General features: G+C 36.0%; 1 protein-coding gene and 1 long non-coding RNA gene across 2 annotated transcripts in view; both read left to right on the top strand.

The window, feature by feature from the left end:
• The window catches only part of LOC137403807 (uncharacterized), a 214,628-nt gene that overhangs the window by 67,496 nt on the left and 120,692 nt on the right, over nt 1-26,440 (top strand). The window lies entirely within an intron of this gene.
• LOC137404051 (gelsolin-related protein of 125 kDa-like) lies at nt 1,345-15,676 on the top strand. Its single transcript, XM_068090207.1, has 9 exons — nt 1,345-1,356; nt 1,826-1,943; nt 2,283-2,474; nt 4,577-4,689; nt 9,646-9,648; nt 11,547-11,654; nt 12,430-12,693; nt 14,592-14,728; nt 15,047-15,676. Exons 1-9 carry the CDS (start codon nt 1,345-1,347, stop codon nt 15,240-15,242), a joined length of 1,143 nt encoding a protein of 380 aa, XP_067946308.1. The 3' UTR covers nt 15,243-15,676.

The following is a 26,440-nucleotide window of genomic DNA, read 5'->3' as shown; positions in this document are numbered from 1 at the left end:
GCATCATGCTTTTCATTTTCTACAAAGTGAAGGTGACAGCGTATGGCTTTGAATTTATTGACACTCATTGCATCAGCAATCAATCTACATCGAGTTCCTTGGTTGCTGGACCAATACATCCATAATCTTGGATATCTTATGTAGGTGATCACAATGTTTATCCCCAAAAATACCATAAGTTCCCCTCTTGTAAGATTGAATGCAGAGTTGGAACCAGTGTTGGAACCTTATCTGTGTACCTGCAATGCGTACAGATTTGTGTTATACACAATGTCATCTAGAAAGTCATTGTAAAAAAAATTCTTGATATATTGACTGGTGTTTCAGTATTTGCAAGGTTTACTTGACGTTTACCAGTAAAGACAGGTTCGTTATGCGCATAGTCGTTGTCATTGTTGATTGTCCAACTAGTTGATGCTTTGATAATGGTTGGTGGTATTGCTTTGTTTTGACCAAGTGTTGAAGGTGTAGAGTTAGCAACTGGTGGTGTCTTACACATTTGCTCCTGTGAAGCTGCAGCTGAAGTAGATGCTGAAGAACAAGAAGTCGATGCAACAGCCACTTCTCTTTTGTGGCAAAGGAGTTGTTGCGATGGCTGAGGTAGAAGGTTGAGAAGGCAGAGAACAGACAGAACTCAAAGTGCTGTTGCCATAGAAGTTCCCCCTGCTCAAACTTAAAGTGTTTGAGAAGTATTCCAAGTTAGAGTCATCGCTAACCTGTTCCTCTCGAGCATTCACATTGTAGTCTGCGTCAAAATCACTGCAGTCACCTGATGATGAAATGTAGCCATCTTCAGAGTATGAGCATAGTATAACCTGAAGTGCCTTAGAGGCTGCTTTTCTGGAGTGCTGACTACTTACAGTTGAGAGATACAGAAACTTTAGCAAGACTAAAAACAATGTAGACAGTGTTATTATCAACAAAATTTCTAATGAAGACTTTATGCATAATGGAATTTTCATTCAGTTATTGCATGATGTCCTCAAATGAGGACAATTAAATTTAGTCACTTTGAAAGTTTTAAAAGTTTGTGAACAACATTGTTTTGTTTCAATCATTTACCCGAAAGACTGAAAAAGCTCAGAAAAAAAGGACACCTTTCTAAAAAGAAGAGGAACTGAAAAAAAAGCAAAAGAATCAATGATAATTAGCAAACTCACCTTTTGTACAGCTGCCTGACTTCAGATTTCCCTCCAGACCTTGACCTACTTCCCATGACCTCAATAACAGTACAACAGGAGAGAACAATTTGTAGAATATTGATTGAATGATACAAGAAAAAACAACTTCTAAATTTTAGGTTTAAAAATTGAATGTAGTATTTTGTCCTCATATGGGGACGTCATGCAAGAAAGGGTTAATGCATTAGACTCAACCCATGATATACCTCAGAAACATAGAACTATTGAGTATTCACATGATTCATCGATGTTGTCGCTCAATATTATAGTTTCAACACGCTGCCTTATTCTTTGTCTACAATTTATAATAATAAATATAAATAATTTAACAGTAAATACAAATTATGAACTAGACTAAATGTTAAATTTGGAAAAGTTGGTAACTATTTAGTAGGCATCTTTGTTTTTTTGCCGATAGTCTCATTTTCATTACTGAGGTCCTAAGGCTAAGATACCTTACGCAAAGATTAAATTGCCCACTCATGTTTTTTGGATGTTTTGCTGGTTTAAACTACAAAGCTAGCATTCTGCCTTATATGTCTTCACTTTTACCATCTCCAAAGATAGGTTGAAATAATCATCCTTGACGCGGTTAACTCATGTCTCAAGTCTACAGTTGGTCTAAATTTGTGACTATGTTGTAGATTGATCAGAAAAATCTCAAGCATATTAAATGCGACGATGTCATTATAGAGGATGATGGATACTTTTGTAGCCTGAAGAATAATGCACTTCTGATATTCACCCCACATAACCAAACTGGTATGCCTATCACCACTAGTTAAAGATTGAATATAAAGTTGATTGTCTGAAATACTATAATCAAGATAACTATTCTATTACTTTGCAAAATTTAGTTGAATGTTTTTATTAGACAGTCAGCAAAACTTAAAGATACTTCACCTTAATAAAGTCAGCATTAAAGTGATGAAGACATGTATATGAGTATTCAATAGAATAAAATATAACAATTTATTAGTATTATGTTAGCATTGTATAGTAGAAATACCATATAGAATAGAACAAAGTAATATGTAAATATCACCCCATGCTAACACACACTTCTACACATTATATATTTCCAAATAAATTACTTTTTAGATCTACTGATAGATCAGATAAGCCGACAGCTAGAAGATGTCCATATAACAGACGAGTCTAAAGATAGGTCTTATGATCGGCTTTCCAAAATTGTATGGGATAACCCAAGGTTTTTGGAAATGATCAAAAAGAGGCGAGAAGAGCACGGAAGTAAGAAAGAGTGTTATACTGAGGATCCTAAATGGTTTAAAGGTATTTCAACTTACATTACCTATTATTCAATAATCTTAAATGAATAATAATTCACTAATAAATAACTTGATACATGTATTTACTATAATAAAAGCTATGCTTGTCTGCTTTTCTGTCATTTGTCTGCAGCTAAGGTCAAATCTTAAGATAACAATTGGTTTGTATAGAACTTCAACTCATTACATTCAGTTTGGTAGATCTACACTCAAGTAATCATGCTAATTGACTGTCTAGTAGCATTCCAAATTAATCTTTACTATGGCAAGAATACGGTCTGCTTGCTGTCATCTTATTATCCACCTGTTCAATACCAGGGTTAAAAGTTAAAATAAAATAAAATAAATCTAATATTAAGTATATTAAATATAATAACTATAAATAAAGTATAAAATCGTGCAATTGTATATTATCATATATGCCAGAAAGCAATACAAAGAACTTTTATTCATCAGAAAGTTTACTTATCGATGCATATAAATTTCAATGTTTGTGATCTGTCATTTAGTGTTTGTCCAGCTATAGCTATTAAAGTGATCAACTCGCTTCGAGTTGGTTTAGACCTCACAAAAATTGCAACTAAAAGTTTGTAAACATGCACATCTAACCAAAAGGCTTAGCCATTTTTATTAATCCCTTCACTCTTACTATATACTCTGTACCTTTTCTCTATCTTTTTTCTCGGTTGCTAAAATGTGCACTTTTTATTGATAATTATTATTACCTTTTGCATTTGTAATTTTTTGAAACTTTTTAAATACTATTTTTTCCTACCATTATTTATACAGTGTCATGGGTTACTTGCTCAATGAAACACGATGCTTTGATTGCTAAATTCAGTTGCTAAATCTAAACGTTGATAAATGTTCTAAATCGAAATGTTGATAATAGTTTTCTTGAAAAGGAATAGTCTCTACATTTTCTCTTCATTCAGAAAAACAAAGTACTAGACAAAGACAGTCCGATATCTCATTTTTACATTTGTACCAGTATCGAGCAGTACCAAAATCATCATATTCAAAGTTTTGATGAATAGCTTTTGGTGAAACAGTGAACTTTTTATACACACACATTTCTGAACACATGTTCAAAATTTTTATTTTGTTTTCTCAGTTCGTATTAATTGTATCATTGCCAAATAATTTTTCATTGTAATCGTAGCAGAACAGAATTTATTTAGTCATTAAATTATCTGCTAATGATTAACATTTACATTTAAAAACCCTTACAGTTGTTTTCTTTGGTTTGTAATTTATTTGCACAAAAATCCTTTCCCATGATATAAAGTTTGAAAGTTAGAATAGTAACTAAGATCTAGAGATATATGACTATATGTTACATAAAAATAAATTTCCTATGCTGTGCAAAAAATGTTTCCTTACTCGAGCAATGCCAAGCATTCACCTAGTAGATACATGTATATATAAATTTACAATTTTATATTTATTTAAAAATGGAAAAAGACAAAGATGATGATCGAAAAGAAGAACGTTACTGTAGAAACACTAAAATGACTTCTGTTACTTCTGTAAATCAATATAATTGATGGTTTCATCGTATTATTTTGCAGCTATTGGAGACGAACTTACCACTTTCCTTAAAAAACATTGTAACTTCATGTTCAATGAAGACAATTTATAATCAGACCTGCTTTTGCTGTACCGATAAATAAGAGTGAAAGACTGACAAGATGCTGCATGTAGCTACTAGGTCTTATCGGATTAAGAAATCCATTCCAACTAACAATTTAAGCTATCAACAAAAGTTTGCCAAAGCACCAAAACAACGAAGATCCAACATGAAATGCTCATTGAATATGCTGCTTGTTTAAAAATTTTGTAGATAGCAGCTTCAACTTTTTTCCAAACAAAACACTCATAAATTTATATTTGAGTTTTTTTGTGTGCATTTTATTGTGTATTAATTTAAATAGAAGGCTAAATTGGTGATTGAAAAGTGAATTCTTTTAATAAAAATGTTTGTAGGTTCTACTTACCTTTTGTGTCAAATATAAATTATTTTATTATTACAGTAACGGATACTAGTAATCAGTTATTATTACTGTAGTTGTACTTAGTTCTATTACGTGAGTTTGCATATTGCAGGAATTGATGATGAAACCAATGATGGAACCACGGAGGAAACTCAGCCTAACCAGAATAAGTCTGAAGTGATGAAAAACATGGCTAAGAGCAAAATTACAGACTACTTTAAGGAAGTGAGGAAACTTACTTTTAAATCTGATGTAATTTCTATGATACAGCTCGAGACAAAAAATAAAATTGTTAGCTATTAACAACTAACCAAGTTATAATAATTGGGTTTGTGTGTTTATAAGACATTATTAATAGTATAAAGCCTTGAATGTAAAATTACTGAGGAGTGCTTGGTGTTGCCTGGGTAATACAAAAGTCTTTTCACAGAAAAAAATGTTACTTTACGCATCCCACAGTTACCATTTTAACTTTTAAACTTTATATCTAAAGAAAAGTGATTTCTGTTTTTTAAATAAATTGAAAGAAAAAAAACAACTGGTAATATTTTTAAATGTACTTGTAAGATAAGTAATAATGTAATTAATGGCTGAATAAAGTCTGTTTTGCTATAATTACAATAAAAAATGATTTGGTATACAATTTAATTTGTTTTAGTGTGGGCACCGAAAGGCGAAAATGTCATATAAAGTGGCATAGAAAGCCATAGTAATTATCTAATGCAAACACCTGCTGGTAAAAATCATCAGCATTTTATATGTGCAAATATGAAAAATTGGGGACAAAACAAAGTGTTAACCTTAGTAACTATAGTTACCTACAGTAACTTTAGTGTATTTAGTGGTCATGGCTCGCAATAAAATGTAACATTACAATGTACTACATGCAGTATGTACATTATGGAATTTTTACTTTCAAAACAGTCGTATGACATGAACATTGAAGTTAACTCAAATTAATTGAACTTATTAAACACACAATTAAAGCTAAGTTTAAGCATGTACATTACTAAACTGAACTACAAATTTGTTTTTTGTTAAAAGTTTATGACTGGTCGGTTTTCAGTGAAATCGAAATCTGAAACAGAGAGCAAACACTGTATCTCGTTTAAGCATTGTGAGAGAGATTTTAGAAAATATATTTTGGCATCTTTCTTAGTTCGGTGCAATCAGCACACCGGCGGCCAAATTTTAATTCTGCCAAAAGAATGTCTGCCAAAAATGGTTGAATAAAAAATTAATATTAATAATAAAGATTGGAAACTAACCAAGTAAAAATAACGATGTTGGAAAATAATAAATGTTTAAACTTCAAACACGATACTCAAGTTATGTTTAAAAAAATTCAAGTTGAAAAAATAGCTATGATGAAACCAACTTTAAAAACTTATATTATAAACTTCAAAAGTAAGTTTATAAATGTAATGAGAGGATTTAAATCTAGATATATATTTCTCATAGTATGCAAATATAAGAGAGCGAGGAAAAACTTTGCCTTAATAATAAAGATTGGAAACTAACTAAATAATAATAAGAGTGCTGGAAAATGAATAATCTTACAAATGATTGTTGTAAAATGTAAAATTAACTACGAATTACTAAATGGTTAGGTTTAGAAGGAAAGATGTGTAAGCTAATACACAAAGCGAGCACTGATAAGCAACTTTTGTGATTTTCATGTACGTTTACGAACTTCGTCTTATTCATCTGTTGAGGAAAGAGAATTGTGCATGTTAATATACTATATTGCTATTAAAATAAACATTAAATAAAAAATTGAAAAATTTTTGTGCAAACAAAGATGTTTTAATTTGAAGTAAAAGAAATGGCGTCGAAAAATTTCTTAAAAGAACAACGTTTTTGTTCGTATTTAAGGATTTTGGAGTGCAAAGTATCAAATCTGAATCCAACAAACATAATGTACCTTGTAAAAAGAAAGTACCACAGAAAGTATGATGTCAAGGCAGATACAGCATTAGCACCCTACAATAATAAAACAACGCCAACACGATATCCTTTTTATGAGATACAATAAGGAAAACGAATGCATGAAGCTATATGCATGTATATACTGAACGATATGTTAGGAAATGCTGCATGTGGATAATATGTAGGTATAGCAAAACATGAAGGACATAGCGTGACATAACAAGAACATAACATTAAATTAATGCAAGCATTACATAACAATAACACAATGTTAATTCAATGCAACATTTGCGGATAGACAACATTTTTTGTTTTTCTGTTGGGTGTATGAGCCAACAATTTTTGGCTTGTGCCCACTCTTAAGCAGGCGATGTACAGCTAGCCGAGCAGCTGCTGTAGTTAGTGCATCTTGCTGTTGTCGCCGTTGCGTCTGTTCTGGAAATTCAGCTCGCCGAGCAGCTGCTGTAGCTAGTGCATCATTTTCTTGTTGCCGCTGCAACTGCTCAATGATTTCTGCACATCTGGCAGCTGTAGCATCTGCTCTGAGCAGTTTGGGTCGCTGCTGGGTCGGCTCAGCAGTTTCTGCCCTTCTAGCAGCTGCAGCATCTATTCTGGCCTGCTCTTGACGTAGCTGTGTTAGTTCAGCAGTTTCGGCTCTTCTAGCAGCTGCAGTAGCAATTTTCTGTTTTGTTGTAGGCATAGCTGTGTTTGCTCTGCAGTTTCTGAACTTTTAGCAGATGCAGTAGCAATTTTGTTTTGTTGTATGCGTAGCTGTGCTTGCTCTGCAGTTTCTGCACCTCTAGCAGCTGCAGTAGCTGTTCTGGCATGTTCTTGTTGTAGCTGTGTTTGCTCTGTAGTTTCTGCTTGTCTAGCTGCTGCTTTGCGAATTGGGTTTTTTTCTCTATGGAAATCAATCTGTTCTAGCGTCTTGGCAGTAGGCTTTTTGGGAGGCATTTTACTGTTTCAAGAGGTGAGCGTTTTAATTGGTAAAACTTCTGGTTTTTAGGTTACTTGAGGATATTTTCATTTAGGAACATTTTTAAATGTGAATGAGATAGTGTGCTTTTTTGTAATATACCCTTCTCTCTTTCTTCTCACCGTCGCCTATCGCAGCGCTCGGAGTACCTGTGCAAGTTCTGTAGTAGCTGTAGTTCTGTAGAACTTGTAGGTAGAAAAAAGTAAAATTAACTCAGCTGCGGAAGGAAATGAACATGTTTACTATCACAAACAGTTGCAAATTTAATGTTTTTAACACTTTCACTGCCGTTGACGCATTTATGCGTTTTCTATGGTCGGCAGCCGTAGTCGCATTTTTGCGACTTTCCCAGCAATGGCTAGTAACTGAATTTTATTATTCGTTGATGACATAACTAACAATCTTTAAAACTTTCATGGTAGTGACAGTGTTGTCTGAAGATTTCTCTGCAAAATTAGCTTAAAATTTAATTTTAAATCTATGTTTGGGAATTTCTAACTTGAAAACTAACATTTTTCTTGTAAGTTTTGTAAGTGTCTCCCGAGATAGAAAACATGTTGGCCAAATCAAATCTATAACCAAAATGTTCTAGATAAAGTTTGAAATTGAAAAAATATCGAATACATATAAGCAATGTCAGCAAAATGGCTGGCAGTATGCTGATTGCTAAACTTCTACATGAATGGCAGTAAAAGAGTTAAGTAGTGGAAGTGTGGCAAATCATAGACAATACAACGTTGAATGAGAAGTACTTACCTTTTTGAGGTTGAAATTTAGTAGGTAATTTTTGATGCGAAACCTATGTGGCCAAAAAAAACAGACGTTCACGTGACCTTCCATTGGCTTCGTACGACCGCGGTGAAATTTATAAACAATCTATTTCACCATAAATATTTCGGCAAAACATGACTGTTTCGGTTTAACAATAGGCGGTCGAAACGGCATCTAGTCCATAATATATTGTTTAAAAATTTCACCATACAACCGAATCGAAAAAAAGAAAAGTCTGCTTTATAAGGTGGACTAACACACACACACGCACGCACGCACGCATGCACGCGCACGCGCGCGCACGCACACACGCACACACGCACGCGCACGCACGCGCACACGCGCACACGCGCACACGCGCACACGCACACACGCGCGCGCACACACACACACACATGCACGCACAAAGATTGCCGTTTATGTAGATATATACAAATTCTAGTATATTTAGTTTTAGTACATATATTGCTGCTAATTTCTCACAACACTTTGGATTTTCTGCAATTTCCTTCATATAACTGTACATGTACTTGCTCTTTGCCAGACTCTATGTTTAGAATGCACAAAAAAACAAAATGTTGCAATCTGTAGCATTGACATGCTTTTTCAAAGGTTCAAAAGCCATATTCAGATGAAGCAATCTGTTAAAAAAGTTAATCAAAGTCCTTATTTTAATAAGCATTGTCAAATAGAGTATTTTATGTGAAATCAGTAAATATTAAAATCAATGATATTGCAGGAGAGACAAATAGAAATATCGTAAAAGCATTTTTTTCTTGTAACAATTAGTGAATGTTTATCTATCTATTAATGTTGAAGGAATGTACTAGTTGAGTTATAAGTCTTGTTGACAAAGCTAATTTTAAACGTTAAAAGTTCCTAGGATCAGAAAAAGTCAAAAGTGAAAATGACTTAAGTTACCGTTTTGTAAAAAAGAATTTTTAGTTCGTATTTACAGCCTGTTGTCCTCACCTGTAGTGGCCTGTCGCGTGTTACCTTGTATCTGGTGTAGTCTTTTACCAAGCACGTCAAGCTGAAACAATGTTTAACACTGAATATGAAACATGAGGTGTAGGTTGGTTGATGCTCCTGTTGATGCTGTTATTTTGTGAGAAATCGCTGTTAAATTTGCTTCGTCATTTTATTAGTTTGTGTGAATTAGCTTGATTATTACTTGTTCATGTGAATTGTTAACTATTACAAGCAGTACTGATACTCGCCAGTAAAACGGCTCTTTTGTTTGTCCATGTTCCTTTGCTCAGTTTAGTATGTCGACAAGTTCTGACAGTCAAAAGAGAGTCAGGACAGTCTATAGATAGAAAGGTTCAACTGTTGAAATAAAAGCAGCCTTAGCAATTGCTAAAGCTTCAGCGAATAAAAAAGAAAGGGCATCAGAGAACGAAGAAAAAAAGGGCGGAGTCATTAGAACTGTTCTCTGTTATCGATATCTCTGTTACCCTGTGAGTAGTTGTTTAGGTGCTCAGGTTCTGTTCTTTATGTTGTAGAGGGTTAGTATTTTATTCAACTTACATGTATCTCGAGTAGGTTATGAGAATGCACTGATTGGAAATGGTGACTAACTCCTTTTATATTAGTTTGTGTCTGGTAGAGGCTGGCAGAGCTGAGCATGTGTCATCACTTCTAATTTCCTTCGACAGTTTTCTGGCAGGCTGATTGACACATCTTTTCTGATATTTTCCTTCCAATGGAAGTTTTTAATCTGCTTGTTAATACTTTTATATTTCTTGTTTCTCCTGATGGTATTTTGATGTACTCGGTGTTTCGTTTGCTGCAGTATTTTGTATATATCTTGTTGTTTAAGAACTAAAACCTTCTGGAATCTGCTTAGGCTAATACCTCCATGCAACACTGTTTTCGAAGTCTTTTTTGTGTTTCTGAATGGCATCTAGACGAACAAAGTTTGAAGTAAACATGGGTGTCATTTTTAAAGCTAGCCATTTAAAATATATAGCGTTGAGTTTAATGTACAATTTTAGAGTTTATCATATTGATTACATCTATACTTATCATTTAATTTTTAAATTGCTACACTGTTTACATATTTAAAACTTTTATAAAGTAGTTCTCAAATGCCACAGTAAAGCTAGGATTAACCAACTTAATTATTCAAGGCTCATCAAACTGTTTCTTGCAAAGTTTATTTTTCTTTTGTACCAAATAACTTCTTTTTTTTATAAAAGTTCTCAAATATGGATCATTATCACAAAAACCATGGTTAAGTCGGGACTGTAAGATTTAGAGTTATCTACAATAGGAGAAGGAAAAAATTCTCACAGTTATTTTGCAAAAAAATTTTGATTCTAGCTTAATTACAGCAGAATTTATGGTCAATAAACTGAATGCACATTTACAATTAGCGCAAAAACATAGGTCTGAGAAAACTGGTGTTAAAGTTTGAGAAATGAAGCCCAATGCAAAATTTTGTTTACATTTCAAAACGTCATAGCAGCCAATATAAAGAAGTTGTAATATTTATCTAGATTTCTGTATTTATATATAACAAATTATGTTGAATTTAAAAATGTAAATGTATTTTAGCTGGTTGTCATAGAAATAGCTGTATATTTATAAAAAATGTATTACTTAATTTTGCAGATATTAAAACGGCTTGGCAGTATCGTGATATCGGGCACAGCCAAGTCATCAACAAAATCTTTAGAAAAATAACAACAGTAACATATTGCACATCATCGATCACTATATATACGCCGATCTTGTAAATTCGAACAATTATTCTTATAAGTAAATCTGATAATAATCTTATAAAATCGATTAATCATTGTTATAACTAAATATTGTAATAACCTTGTAAGAATCGTTAGGAAAATATCATCGTAACTTCCTTTACTTTCACTGCTTTTGACATCAGTTGGAATACCGGAGCACTCATTATAAGTGTCCAAAATGTCAAAGTTATCTTTAAAATCGGCAAAAAAGAAACAATTATATTTATCGGACACCATTTTTCAGTACTGCCTGTTTAGCATAGTAACGGTCTTAAGGTTTTTTTTGAGAGTTAAAGACTTTAATTGGCTAAATTGACTTCAGATTCAGAAAGATCACTCTTTAATTGGTCCAGATGCATGTGCTACAAAAATCGTTACCAATATTATAAATTCAGTTAGTGCAACTTCAAAGTCGGATAACTCAACTTCGTGATTTACGACTTAATTATGGTTTCTGTGACCGCGACCCATATTATTAAACTTTCCTTGAAATGTGAATGTTTTTGTTCTATTTTAGACAAAGCAGTTGTTAAAAGATGCTAAACTGACAGAGAAAAAGAAGAGAAAGTCAATAAGCAAAAATTCAAAAGTTGAGACCAGTTTTTAAAGAAAGAACTGCATGGTGTTCTGAAATAATTAATTTTATTATATTATTTCAGGCAAATGACTACATTCTTAAAGAACTTGAAAAACCAAAAAAAGCCAAACCAAATAAAAAACTAAGCGAAGAGAAAAGAAAAGTTGAAGAAAACCTTAGAGTTGAAAATGTAAAAGAAAAAAAGCGAGTGGCTGACAAAATCCTAAACGGGTGGAATCCTAATTCCTAATTCTGATTCTTCCTAATATAAGTTTCCAATCTGTTTGTTGATACTTCTGTAATTATTGTTTCTCCTGATGGTATTTCGATGTACCAGGTGTTTCATTGGCTGAAGTATATCTCATGTGGTTTAGGAGTTGAAACCTGCTGGTATCTGCTGGTACTAATAACTCCATACAACACTGTTTAAAAGGTTTTATTAGTGTTCATGAATGACATTTATACAGACCAGGTTTGAAGTGAGCATAGGTGTCATTTTTTAAAAACAAGCTATATAAAATACATAGCGTTGAGTTTAACATGCAATTTTAGAGTTTATCATATTGTTTAATACCATACTTACTATTTGATTTGCAAATTGTTACACTGTGTACATGTTTTTAATTTTTTTATAACGTAGTTCACACTGTCATTCTCCCAATAAGATTTGCCTTGGAAAAACCAGAACTAACCAAATAACTTATTCAATATGTAAAGAAACTGTTTATTGCAAAGTTCTTTTTTGCCAAATAGCTTCTTTTTGTGTAAGTTCTTAAAGCTTATTAGATTTTTCTTGAATGGTTTTTTGGTGCTATTTTAAACGATGAAATTCATTAAAATATGCTCAGCTGACAGAGAAAGAAGAAGAGACAGCCAACAAGTATAAATTCAAAAGTTGGGACCAGTTTTTGAAAAAAGAATCACATGGTGTCATCAAATAATTGAACTGTATTATATTATTTTAGGCAAAGGACTACTTGTTTAAAGCATTTGAAGTACCAAAAGAACCAAAAAAACCAAAAAAACTAAAGGGAAAGAAAGAAAAGGTTGGGCTAAAAGAAGAGCCTAAATCAGCAGAACTAATAAGAAAGCAACAAGTGGCCATAAGTATTATAGAGGAGTGGGAAGCCAAACTAAAAGAAGCTGACTACTACTCCCACTATTTTTCTAAAGCCGATCATGCTAAAGGCGCATTCTGTGATGAAAAGGGGTGGTTTGAATGTGAAGGGGTGAGTTTCTGATTGAGCATATAACTATTGATGCGATGAGCTGTAATTGGTTAGTCAGACACTGCTGGGTGTGTTTAGTGCCCATTGTCACTTGTAATTGGTCTAACTACCTAAATCTAGTACCAAGTTTTTTGATTGGCTAGATCAATCTAATTAGATTTCTCAAACCCTCTCAACGAGATTGTATAGTTTAAAAACTGTAACTCATAAAGATTTTTTCGTGATGGTGAAAACTGATGCCGTTAACATAGTTGTTTGTGTGCCACATGTAAAGAACTACTTTGTCAGTTTTTAGACTTACAGTTATCTGAGAGTTTAAGAGTTTTCATCAAACCAAAAATCTCTTCCCTATATTTTTCATGTTTATCAGGAAACATTTAAATAATGCAATTGTAAACAACTCTCATGTTTATTAGAAACATATTAGCAAGATTTGTTTTGAAAATTTTAAAAGATCTTTGCAGAGATGACATTCTTACTGATTACAAGCTGTAAAAGCTCAAAAACGAAAAGCCGCCGTAGATTGGAATCTCTTTATTTCGATGACGTAGCCACGAAATTTGGTTATCTTCTTGTCACGTGATGTTCTCACGTGAAATGAAAGGCTAATACAAAGATCAATATAAAACTTATCGTAGTACTAGTTTATGACAAACACTTTGGGTTTTAGCGAAGAGCCTTTACCGAATATAGATGCTCGCTACTTTACAGTTTTGCTTCGGCATTATTCAATCATCAAGTCGTAATCTGGTCATGTGACCCAAGACTTCGCCAATATTTTCTGCAGCACTTTTCGATTATCACAAGTGACCAACAGGCTTGTCATTATTATCAAATGATGATATGTACTCCTTCAAGCTAAGGCTAAAAAATTAAACAAATTTTTACGGTAAGTTATAAGATATCACTGCTACTGCTAAAAGTGACAGCATTACGATGACGATAAAACAGACGCATAAGAACAATAGACATAGTTTTATTGAATGCGTGCAGTATATTTGTGAAAATGTTTCAACGAATGAGGTTGCAAGAAAGTGTAAACAGAAACCATCTCTCACAACTACATCACATTTGAGCCGTTTTGGAAAGGGAATCCCAACAACGGCGGTCTCGTGTGGCTGTGATTTTCTGTTCGCTTTTGAGCTTTTAAGAGCTGGTAATCACATTTCCACATATTTTGCACCTACAACACAACAGAGTAAGACATGGGGAATCTTTTCATATCAAACAATGGTAATGTGAATTTTGTTGCAAGTCAACCTTTAAGATTTTCATGATGAACTTTAAATATTTGAATGGTGTCTCTTAGTTTATACTTGACAACATGTCATAGCTCATATATAAGAACAAAAATAAGGCTGGGAAAACACGTTAATTACATGTATATATTTGAGATTAATATTGCCCTACGTCAGAGAAATATATATCAAAAGCAGCGCCTATAAACCACTCAAAATTCACAATTCAAGCCTCTTTCAGGTCTTCAATCTTAAAGAAGATTTGATTATTAATTAAAGTTGACTACAAAGGGTCATTAGAATTTGATTGGTGTTGATGTGATGGATTTTTTACCTCTTACCAGCAGAGTTCAAAATTTCAAAGTTTTAACTCAAATTTATATATAATAAGTTTTAACTCAAATTTATATATAATAAGTAACCTATAATGAATGGGATAGCCTTAGTTTCTGCACTGCTCTCCGTTTCAAAAAAGGCTCTAATGGAATTCTCAACTTCTAATGAATTTGCAGATATTTAAAAATATTCTAAAACCACAGCAATAGTTTTTGTCACTCGATGTAGACACCATAGCAGGACTAATTTTATCCATTGTGTTTCACGCTATTTTTTTCAGTGTGAAAATATATAATTATAATATCTCAGATGTTGTTATTATAGGACTACAAACCTAAAATCGGTTGTACATACAACCAAACCATGAAATGTGGGGAAGACTTTCATCTAGGTCACTGGATTAACCCTTACTTGTCACGAGAGGCACGAATTCTGTTCAGCACATGGGATTTAGACCACCGGTAAGCATGACTATTGAATATGTTCAATAAATACCTTATTCTTCTATAAACTCTACTTATTCTTCTATGAACTCTGCCTTTTTGTCCTCCTCATAAGGATATGCTTTCTTTCTCGTCTCTCTCTCCCTCTCCAACTCTATATTCCTCTTTTTATCTCTATTTCTCTCTCTTTCTCATGTCCTCGCCTTTCATCTCTCCTTTTCTCTTTCCCTTGCTTTACTTTTCTTACATACTTTGCTTTTCAGCATACAAAATTGTTGATTCTGAACAGCCGCTTTTGCAACTTTTTGCTTTAGTTAAGAGTTGTCTGTTTTACAGGATTGAGAAGGAACGAACAGTGCTGCCAAAATTAGTGGAACTAATTGAAGCCGGGAAAGATGAAGATAGTATAAATGTTGATTATTTCTACGACCTTTTATTTACTAGAGAGAACATAAGGCTTGTTCACATTGTGTGTCACAACCAAAAGGAGCGCAAAGATATGGAGCTAGATGAAGATAAGGTTTTGCTCTGATAAGATGCAGCAAAAGGAGCAGATGATGGTTGAGCCTTACTGTAGTTTAACTGCTACAAACATCCTAAACAAACTAACCATGTTTATCAATACATAAAGGAGTATACATGCATATACTACTATTATGTAATGTGTATGTAGTGAGATGTGTAGTAAGCAACACTTTATGTACTCGGAACTGTGGAGTGTTACCATAACTAAAGTATTGAAATGAGTATATTTCAAGCTTATATTTTTTAAACTCGTCAGATGACTGTCTGTAAACAGCTAGTATTTCCTACTTTGCGGTCTTTGCTTGAAATAGTTTGGTCTCAGCTAGTTGAAAAGGGATGAGGGAGTAGACGTGAGCGTGCCTACATATGTTGTTAATGTCACTTCTATCGTTTAATGTAGCTGCTGCTGGTTCCAAGATCATATGGCACTTTTGAGCTAAACTTAAGTAGCATTCCTTTGTAATATTTAACTTTCTGTGTAGCAGTCCACTTGGTACTAGAGCTTATGTTTACAGTTTTAACATTCTAGATGCGTTTGCTTGCGTTGGCTTCGCATATCCTTGTGTGAAAGAGCGTAGTAGTCTGTTCTCATTGCTTTTTATACTATATTTGTGTTGTTTCATTGATGCGCTTTATTAGTTGCTCGTGCAAGAAAATTTGTGATTTACAATAAAACTATCTATTAGCATGGTTTATGATCTTACAGTTGATCTGTATTAGCAAAAAATCCGAGTTTAAAATGCCAAATAACATAATAATGTAAAATGTAATGCTATATTATTTGATTAATATAATGAATTACATAATATAATGCATTTACATCAATGTGGCCCATTAAAGCTATTTTACAGCTCCATACAAAGCGTTAACAGGAAAAAGTAGGTCAGGCAACAAGGGAGACAAATCCAATTATTGTAAGAACAAACATCGCGCTGCCCTTATCTTCATTGCCATGTACCAATCAATGAATTGTATACATTAATGTTAAGAAAATATGCTAGTTGAGAAAAAGCTACATTAATTAACTGTTTATTAATTTAACTTAACTTAACTAATTATTAACTTATTAATTAATTGTTTGAAAAATATTGTCGTCAATTAATTTAATTTTGGTCTCATGGTGTGAGCTATTGATTTATTGCATGCTGTTTGTTCAAAGGTTAAAAATAAAATGTGTAAGGTTTTATCGATGTTAAATGTTGTTTTATGTCTCAATAAAAACTCTACACTTCAAAAATAACCTTTGTAAAGGTTTTCTCACATCTAAAGAAACTTACACATAGACTAGGTTTCTTAAACTTAGATACTTGTCATACTAAAGTCAATGATCTCAGTAAAAACTTACCGCAATGAGTACAGCACTGTTAACCAATCTAGTTATTTGTTGCTATTCAACCTTGACCAGAATTAGGTTAGTCCACTTAATAGTCTTGTTATAGCCCAGAGTTGTGATATTTGTCATCAAGCTTTAATAAGTCTCTACTTATTATGGTCTACTTTAATAGTTTCTAGTATTCTGGCAGTACCATGCTCGAGATCATCACGTGTAATAACTCTGTGCACAAGTATTTCTTAGTGTGGAAAAGTAGTTGACTGGTGCACATGGTGGTGAGCTTGACTAGGAGTTCGAATGCCCCGGTTTAATCCCTATTTTGTGGAGTCTTTTTTTCCTTACAATCTTAATGTTGCTTCAGACAGACAGACAGACAGACAGATAGACAGACATAATTCTATAATCACCCCGTGAAAGTTAATGTGCAACTTATGAATGCTGCACGAAGTTTGGTGTTTGTGGAATCTGCTTTGACCTTGTGTTATACTCATTTGCCATGTTAGGTAACAGAAACATGTAGCGTAGAGACCTGATGAGGAAAATGTATGACAATGGTGGCCAAAAAGATGTTTTTATTCTGGGTCCATGCATTGGCTAACATTGGCAACGTGTGCCTGTCATATGTTTATACTTGGCTATAAATGACCTTTGTATGTCACATGTTGGAGCTCACTTTACGATTTTTTGGGTTCCAAAATGGTTTAGCATCAGAATCATTGATGAAAAATGAAATAACATGATAACTTTAAAATACTGTCAGTTACCATTCAAATAAATAGTGTCTAAGTAGGCATATCTATAATCTTCTTCATGTTTCTGGCTATCGTCTTATCTTTAGCAGGTTATTTTAACAATTGGAAAAATAGGCAACTTTATTTTACATAACCAGAATATATACACGTGTATTTCTTATTCACATTCTGTGATATGTTAGAATAAATGATATTATCATATCATATTGTTTTTATTATAACACCGCATGCATATTCTCATGACATAAAATAACAGGTAAATATTGTATCATCAGTGAGCTCATGTCTTAAAGTGGTCAAAAGTGGTGAAAAATTGGTATAGTTACCTTCGAACAGAATTGGGACTTGCATTCTGACAATTAACAAACTCTTATCCTTTTCATAATACTATATGTGGTAAACATGAGTCAGAGACAGGTTGTGTGGTAAGCCTTAGGAAAATCTGGCAAAAAAGGACTTTGAAATAGTCATATTTTGCTACAGAAGACAAACCAAAGTGGATGTCTGAGATGGCCTAAAAACTGTTGATTCAGAAACTGGAGGGCTTGAGGAGACTATTGCTAAGAGGTGCTTGCAGATATAAACTTATTCTTTGACCTCTACTATTAACACAGCCTCATGCTGTGTGTGTCAAGTTCTGAATGAATGAAGTGGAGCACCTGCGTTGATTTTAAGTTGGATGTTGTAATACCATAACAAAACATAATCATAGCGACAATAAAAACTGACAGATTATGTGAAAAACATCAGAAAGGGCTACAACAAGTGACTGAAGTCATTGGAGAAACAAACGAGCAAGAAAGGCTGCCAAGAGAAGAGAAAGGAGAAGAAAAATTAAAGAATGAATGGAAAAAGCATTACATGGTACCATCCTCAGTTAGTGGCAGACACTGAAGGCAAACTAACATATGCATGAATAAATAACGGCTATATAAATATATAGACAGAAGAGATGTTGATAGCAGTTCAGGACCAGACACTACCAACTATGTAGAGAAGGAAACAAATTGAAAAGGAGAGACTCAGCACTGTCCAGAAAGTGTGGAAAGAGGGTAGAAACTACATTCTATATTTTAAGTGAATGCTGTAAGATATCAACATCAAAGTACAAGAAAACATGGTGGAGCAGCAAGAATAGTGCACTGGAATCTATCTAGAAAGAGTGGATTCAAATCATCTAAAGAGTGGCATGACATCCACACAGAAACAATCTTTTCCAATAAAAAAGCATAGATATTTTGGGATTTGAGCATTCATATAGTATGCGTAATAGCAAAATATGATGCAGGCTAAATGACCACATTTAGTATTGAAGAACAAGGAGCTAAACCACACATGGCTGATTGATGTGGCTGTACAGGAAACTGGACAGTAAAATACAAAGAACAGGAGAAATGGGAGAATTATCAGGATTTGGCAAGAAAGGTAAGGAAGGTCTGGAAGACATCTGTGACAATTGTCTCATTGGGGTGTTAGGTGCAGTCAAGAAACTAGAAGAGGAGCTTATCCAACTGAATGTGAACAGTAAGGAAATCCTTAAAGTGCAATTTGCTGCACTGTTGGGATTAACTAGAATACTCAAAAAGGTTTAGGATCTCTCAGGTTATTTGTTCTGATACGAATTGTAAAGGTACCAACACCAGCTTTACATCAATCTTTACATAATTTGGGTGGGGCTTATCTACGATCAGTGCCTACAAAGAAACTTGAAAATGATGGAGTTATATTATTTACTAGGTGAATGCCTGGTGTTGCATAGATATTAAAAATAACTTATTAACAGTGGCAGGTAATGTAGTTGTTATAGATTATTTTGAGTAAGCTAGTATACTTACTAGTAAGCTAGTATTACTAATTTTACTAATGTGACATTGCGCTTAACACAGAGCCGCTATAAGTATTTTAACTCAGATAAAGATTATCTGCTCATTGAATTCATTTTATCCCATGTAGCTTAATAGTTAGCATGTTGTTTTGTGAACAGCAGGTTTCAAAAACCATATCTTTACACTACAGACTTTTCCAAGCTAGATTTTAATTGCTATGACTGAACATAAGTTGTGCAAAAGAGCAACAGACTCTGAGATTTACATATAGATTTAGGAATCAGCATTTAAAGGAAAAAATGCAAGACTCCTTGTTTAAACTCAAAAAATCATGAAAAAAATAAATTATTATTTTAAGTATAAATTGAATTGCGTTGAAAGACTAAAATTACATGCTACCAGATAAAGCAGTTGTGATCAGCATTTACAGTAAATGCCACCAATAGTGATAAGCTAAATGTCTGTTTAGATACTTGTTGCCTAAAAATCAAATTGCATCTCTGATCTTCTGACCATATACTGCCTTTTGACTTTTCAGAATAACCACTACACCTTATAACAGACACCACCACCTGACCAATTTATATTATAGAACAAAGTTATGCAAAAAGAGCTTTTTCTTTCAATGCTCATAATTTTACTTTACTATCTTTATTTTTGGTCTCAAGGTCTAATTTATCTTGAACGACCTTGACCTGTGATAACAAATTTAATATATAATGCTTATAATGTTGCGGTCTGTCTCATTTTTAATATTGTTTAACTCAGAATCGTTGCGCAAACTTTTGTAATCTGTTAGAATGTAAAACTATAAAGGAATAAAATTCAGCAAGAATTTGTTATTAGTATAGTGAAAATTAAATCTATATCTAAATCTAAAATTACTGTTTTTTTAGTAAGGTGAGACAACTGCTAACTAAAATAAGACACTTCAGAGCTATTCTATATAATTAGGTTAATCCACTTAAACATCAGTCTTGTTATAACAAGAAGTTGTGATATTTGTCAGCAAGCTTCAATAACTGTGTACTTATTATTGTCTACCTTGTGGTTACTAATATACTGGCAGTTCCATGCTCTAGATCATCATATGTAATAACTATGGGCACACTTACTCTTCAGTGTAGATAGGTAGTTGAGTGGCATGCGTGGTAGTGCACTTCTCTAAGTTCCAAATGCCCTTGTTCAATTTAAGTTTTGTGCAGTCTTTTTTCCTCATAAACTTAATGTGGCTTCAGACAGACAGACTTCTATGCCCACCACTCAGAAGTTAATGAGCAATTTATAAATACTGCACAAAATTTGGTACTTGTGCAATCTGATTTGACCATGAATATACCCTACAGGATGAAAATATCTAATGGATATAAAAATTCTCAATTTTTCCAACAGTCTATTCCACGAATAACTATGTTCACAAGTATTCTTCAATGTGGAAATGTAGTTGAGTGGCGTGCATGGTGTGTGCTTGACTAGGAATCAAAATGCTCAGTTCAATTCAATTTCACATCAATGAATAATTGATGGCACTCTATAACCCCTGCTCAAAAGATAATGCGCGACTTATAAATACTGCTCAAATTTTGGTGCTTATGAAATCTGATTTGACCTTGCATGACCGCGGTGGCCAATAGAAGCAATTTGGTCCCGCATTGACGCATTGGCTAACCATCAACGCCGTATATCATATGTTTAGGTTTGGCTAAAAATGACCTTTGTATGTCACATGTTAGCACTTGCTTTACAGTTTTTTAGACTCCAAAATGAGGGTTTAGCATCAGAATCAATGCTGAAGAATGAAATACCATGATTATATTTGCATATATAAATGTAATTTTAAAATACTGTCAATTACACTTTAGCTAAAATAACCGAGCTTCAACTTTTAGGTGCCTACTTTAAAAGAGAATTTTTTAAGAGTCAGCAACTCCTAACGCTGCAAACCAGAATACTTGGTCTCCTTCAGTACCCTTTTTGTTACTATCTGCTAAACTTTCACGTGCCTCATGTATCTTCATAGACTCAGTCTGCTAAAAATGGTATTTCCTCTGTCGGTGCATCATAGAAGGCTGATATGTAGTACTCGTCACTACACAAAGATAAAAATAATAAATAATTAACATATTATGAGTGAAAAAAGAAATGAAGTAGAATATAAACACAAATGAACTGAATGATCAAACAACTGTGAAATGTCCATGTAACGGACTCATCTAACACTGATCAATTGATGAGGGTAAACTTTAGAAACCTGTTACCATCTGTCTGCAGAGCTCAACTGACATTATTTGACAAATAACAGATATACTATTTCTCGCTGACTGATGGACACAGAACTTATTTCTATAACATCTGTCACCGGCAAATAATTAACAGCTTTTGGCACCTGCTGACTCAAGTCAACACATGTCCAGTTGTCACTGGTGAATTGGTGAGTAAACTTGTCCGACAATCTTGTCGGAAGATCTTGGAAAAGAAGAGAAAGAGAGTAGACTGCCCATGTAACAGACTGCTTTAAATAAAAAAGGCTTGCAAGACATATTAATGCCTCTCATCACCTAATACAAAGAAACAAATTCGTGTTTAAAAAGATTTATGAGAAATGACTACGATAATCAATAGTAACACATTACAGAGACAATGTTCAGACTTTAAATCAAGCCTCAGCAAAGGTATTGCATAGAATATTCCCAAACAAGATCCTGGAATCTAGAACAGAACTTGACCCCACATGGAAAATCATACATATATCCTGTTACAAAAACCCAACACTTTCTATTGACACAATAAAGCTGTTGAAACTTTCTAGCATCACTATGTCACTAATCATAACCTATAAATCAAAAAAGCTCCATTATTATAAGACTCCGCATGGTGGTAGATGAGAAGGCACTTCACACTCTGCATCATCTGAAGGTGGCTCTTTTACATCTAGTGAACAAAATTTTTATAACTTTTGCCACCGTCAGCATATATGGAGATCTCATTGAATAAATTTAGAGTATATCCTGAACTCTGGTCAATACAGAAAAACTAGAATGACCTGAGGATTGCAAAGAAATGATCGGTGACACAAATATGCTTGTATTGACTTTTTGAAATCGACCTATAAAATTTCGAACAAAATCTTACAGGATTGGTTACCGAAAACCAATCTTGAGTAAAGAAGTCTAATGGTTTTGAAAATTCATTTAACCTTGGAGTACCCTGTATATCAAATATGGTGGAAATTTGCCATGCGATAGTAACTCGTTCCAGTGTTGGCATCGTAAGGTGAAAATGTCACACATAGGGGCATTAAAAACATAAATTAAAACACCTCTGGTGGAGTTCATCAAAATCTTATCTAAGTACTGTACTTATTAAAAATTAGTGACAAAATAATATAGTAACCTTAGTATCTTGGAGCATCAACTTTCTTTCATGTGCTGTGGAAGAGATTTTGGAGAATAGCATATCGACATCTTTGGTATTGCGACATAATCAGCACACCAACTGACAAATTTGGATTTTAAAAAACTTTTGGTTGATATCGTACCACGAAAAGCATGTTGCATGGCGAGGGCAAAAAGACAGCAAACCCCCCAGCGTAAAGGAAAAAAATCGTATAGCAGGGTCATCTTAAACCGTGGGCACAGCATGTAAAAACGGTTTTGTGGAGTTGTCATACCATAAACATGCATTTAACTATAAAACATATTTAGGCCAGGAAATGTAATCTTTTAGCTTTACGATGACAACAAATGTGTTTGGTCCACAATAAGTCATGTACCCAGATGGCCTTTTTAATTTGGTTTTCTCCAAATTAGAAGTAACTCGTTAGGCACACCGGAACTATCAAGATACAACATAAACATCAAAATAGATGGTGTGAATAATAGCAGTGTGTATTGGATCCTGCGACCAACACGTAGAGGCGACCTGGGTCGGCTTACTCTACCGGTCTGCATTCACCCTCCACAGGGGCCGTGTAAGTATTGCCCGTAGACCAACACGCGGAGGCGACTAGGTCGACTTACACCACCGGCCTATTGCAACCACCTTACACCAGGAATTGCTCCCTGGGAGATATTATGCTCGTTCGACAAGGTCGACCTGAGGTCGACGGGGTCGACAGTGTATCTATAACCCTACTCCCAAAGCACAGTCCGAAGGACCGAGGCTTGGAGTACGTAAGTGCTCAGTGTGATTCTGTATTGCGCAAAGTAACAGAAGAGTGTGGGTCCAAATGCAAAGCATGTATTGAACGAACTTACTAGGCCGAAACACGGCCTTAAATATAACCAGATATGCAAATGAGGTGGCTAAGGCCAACCTCCTCTAGGGGCGTGACTATATAAAAGAACACAAGAGAACACAACTCTAATGACAATAAACAAAAAGGAGATGGTAATGCATGTTTCCATCACACACGCCGCCCCTATAGACGACTACCGGCTATATATAAAAAATCACAAGAAAGAAAAAAAAGATACAAGACATATAGGAAAACACCAACTATCTACAACAACAAAAAAAAAAATAAGGGAGTATAATAATACGAGAGACACCAATTACTAAACGTACCAAGAGAATTACTGATAAATCATGTCGACCGTGTCATCTAGGAGGTCGACATGCGGTTTGCCAGGTCCTCCAGGCGACGAGCCGCCCGTCGGAGGTTGGAGGCCTCCTCTCGCAAAGCGTCCACTGTGACCCGGAGTCGTACGTCCCCCAGCCGGCTCTGGATGCTGCCTATTGTCGTCAATCTTCTAGGAGCTGGGACCGGTCGTTCCAGCTTGGGCGGACTGCACCACTTCTTCTTCGGGGGAGAGGGGAGAGGTGCCTGGGGCCCTCTTCGCGTAGGTGGCTTGGTTTTAATTGGCCCGTAGGGTGTGGGCTTTTCGAAGGCTGGAGGATTATTTAATTGTACCTTTTTGCTCCAGGCCGGGTAGCTATTTCGGTCGACCTCGTATATAGTAATTCCTTTTCCACCGTGAGCCTTCCGTACTTCGGCATCCTTAATCCGAGCCTGATGTTTTGCAATAGTATCTCGAGATGTGGAGTTTCTCCCACATTTGCAGAAGAAGCGTGTAAAATGTTGGGCGATGTGAATTCTGCGCCGTCGAGGGGTAGAGAGTAGTTGTTGGCATAATGGACAGTTAGTGCCTTTCTCTCGACATAGTTTCGAGATCGTTTTAGCTGTCTCCGCCGCGATCCATTTGGTCGGTAATGGGGAGTGTGGAACGTGATTATCCAAAGAATCCGTTTCTGAGTCATCCAGGGTTTCACCCGGCGCTGGGTGGAGCTCCAGTGGCATGATCTTTACTTCGGGCAATAGGGGTAAAGCTCCGATGATCGGTGCAGCCTTCTTCACGGTTTCTTTAGTGACTTCCATGTTGAGAAAAGATATAGGTGTGTGCGCCTCGAGTTGGTAACAAGTAATGAGCGCGTTCTGTCCGGGACCCAAAATGGCCGCCTTCTGACCTTGAACTCCGAGGGCTTCTCCCGATTGGACGGTGCTAGTGTCGTAATCGGCCAAGTACGCGGGAGGCCTCCTGATTCGTTGGGGCCGTGGTGCATCCCCAGCCCCGGTATCACTAGCCTGGGCTCCCGTATTTTCCGTGGCTCTTTCCTCCTCGGGTATCAACTCGTCGCCAGGGTCGGGGTCAATCATCGAGGTAGGATTGTGTTCCCCTGGGGGGACCAAGGAATCTCCCCTGGGAAATCGAAGTGCTTCTGACCTTCCTGGCGACTGAGGTATTCGCAACTCCGTCAGTTGGCTAGGCAGGGGCAACTCTGGAATAACGACTTCTGGGTTATCGTTTCCTCGTGCGATTTGCCTTCTGGGTCGGCCCCTCATGTTGGGACGGCGAGCAGGCTCGACCTCAACCGGGGCTCGTCCTTGTTGCACCGGACTGGGGCGACAGAGTCGTAACCTTCCCTCCGCTTGGATAGATCGCTGTCCATACCTCTCTATTTCGTAAGTATGGTTTTCGTGACTCCTTAACACGCGATAGGGCCCCAAGTACTTGGCTGCTAGCTTCGGGTTTTCCCCTCTTCTCCGCCGCTTGCTTAGCAACCACACGAGGTCACCCTCATTGAATAACGGAGGCTCTCTCGCGTCAGTTGACACAATTTCTTTTTGCCTATCTCGGAGGAGAGTGTGGGCTTGTATCAACCGGTCGTGGACAGTCTGCACATACTCATGTATGCTTGCGAATGATTCTAGTCTATTCCCATACAGCAACTGGTCAGGAAGACGTAGTTCCCGACCCAACATCAGATAGTTGGGTGTTTCTTTAGTGGCGGAGTGTGGTAACCCTCGCAGCGTCCGCATGATTTGTGGCAGTAACTGGTCCCAATCTTCCTGTCCTCTGCCCAGCAAGAGAGCTCGTAGGGAGTCACCCAACACACGATTGTTTCTCTCAACCACCCCATTCCCTTCGGGGTGGTACGGGGTGGTCCGAGATTTATCGACTCCCCACAAGTCGCATAGCTCCTGGAATAACGAGGACTCAAATTGGCTCCCCTGGTCGGTATGGATAATCTCGGGTAGCCCGAAGTAACTAAATATCCTCTCGTCTAGGATCTGGGCTACCGTTGGGGCTGTAGCGTCGGGGATGGCTAAAGCATCTGACCACCTAGTGAAGTGATCAGTGAGCAACAACACCCAACTATTTCCTCGAGGGGTCGGAGGCAGGGGTCCCACCAAGTCTACGGCTAGGCGTTGCCACGGCCTCCCGGCGTACAGCCGTTGTCTATTCCCGGAGGTCCGCCCCTTTCCTGTTTTGGCCCTCTGGCAAACTTCGCAAGAGAGGACTGCTCTCCGGATATCTCCGGCCATACCCGGCCAATACCAGTCCAATTGGACGCGTTTCAATGTCTTCTCCACCCCGCAGTGTGTTTGCTCGTGGGCTTTCCACAGGATTTCCTGTCTCAATGTTTTTGGGCATACCACCACCACCTTTTCTCGCCCATTCTGGGTGAGATGGAGGGTCAACACGCCCGACTCGTCGAGCTGGAGCTGGTGAAACATCCGGGCCAATCGCTGCAGCTCGGGGCTGCCTACTCGTAGCACGGCCTCTTCCACTCCTCTCCGGTTCCTGACGGCCTGGTAAATGACCCCTAGGTCGGTAGCGGCTCTCTGTTGTAGTGCCCGTACATCATCCAGCGGAGTTTGTACCACCGTCAGTTGTTCTGGAACCTTTTGGACTACACTTTCACCAGTTCCATCAACAATTTTGGTTTCGCCAGTTACCTTGACGGCTTGTAACTGAGGATCCTGAGGCCTTCTGGGAGGGTGGTCCAACAC

The sequence above is a fragment of the Watersipora subatra genome, chromosome 9 (assembly GCF_963576615.1).
Source record: "Watersipora subatra chromosome 9, tzWatSuba1.1, whole genome shotgun sequence".
NCBI classification, from domain to species: Eukaryota; Metazoa; Bryozoa; class Gymnolaemata; order Cheilostomatida; family Watersiporidae; genus Watersipora; species Watersipora subatra.
This window is presented reverse-complemented; position numbering and strand designations above follow the sequence as displayed.

Bases quoted from the DNA above. Each gene is read 5' to 3' on its own strand.
- LOC137404051 (XM_068090207.1), top strand. The intron at 2,475-4,576 runs GTATTTCAACTT...TGCATATTGCAG, and splicing joins GGATCCTAAATGGTTTAAAG to GAATTGATGATGAAACCAAT. The intron at 11,655-12,429 runs GTAAAAGAAAAA...ATATTATTTTAG, and splicing joins AAAACCTTAGAGTTGAAAAT to GCAAAGGACTACTTGTTTAA.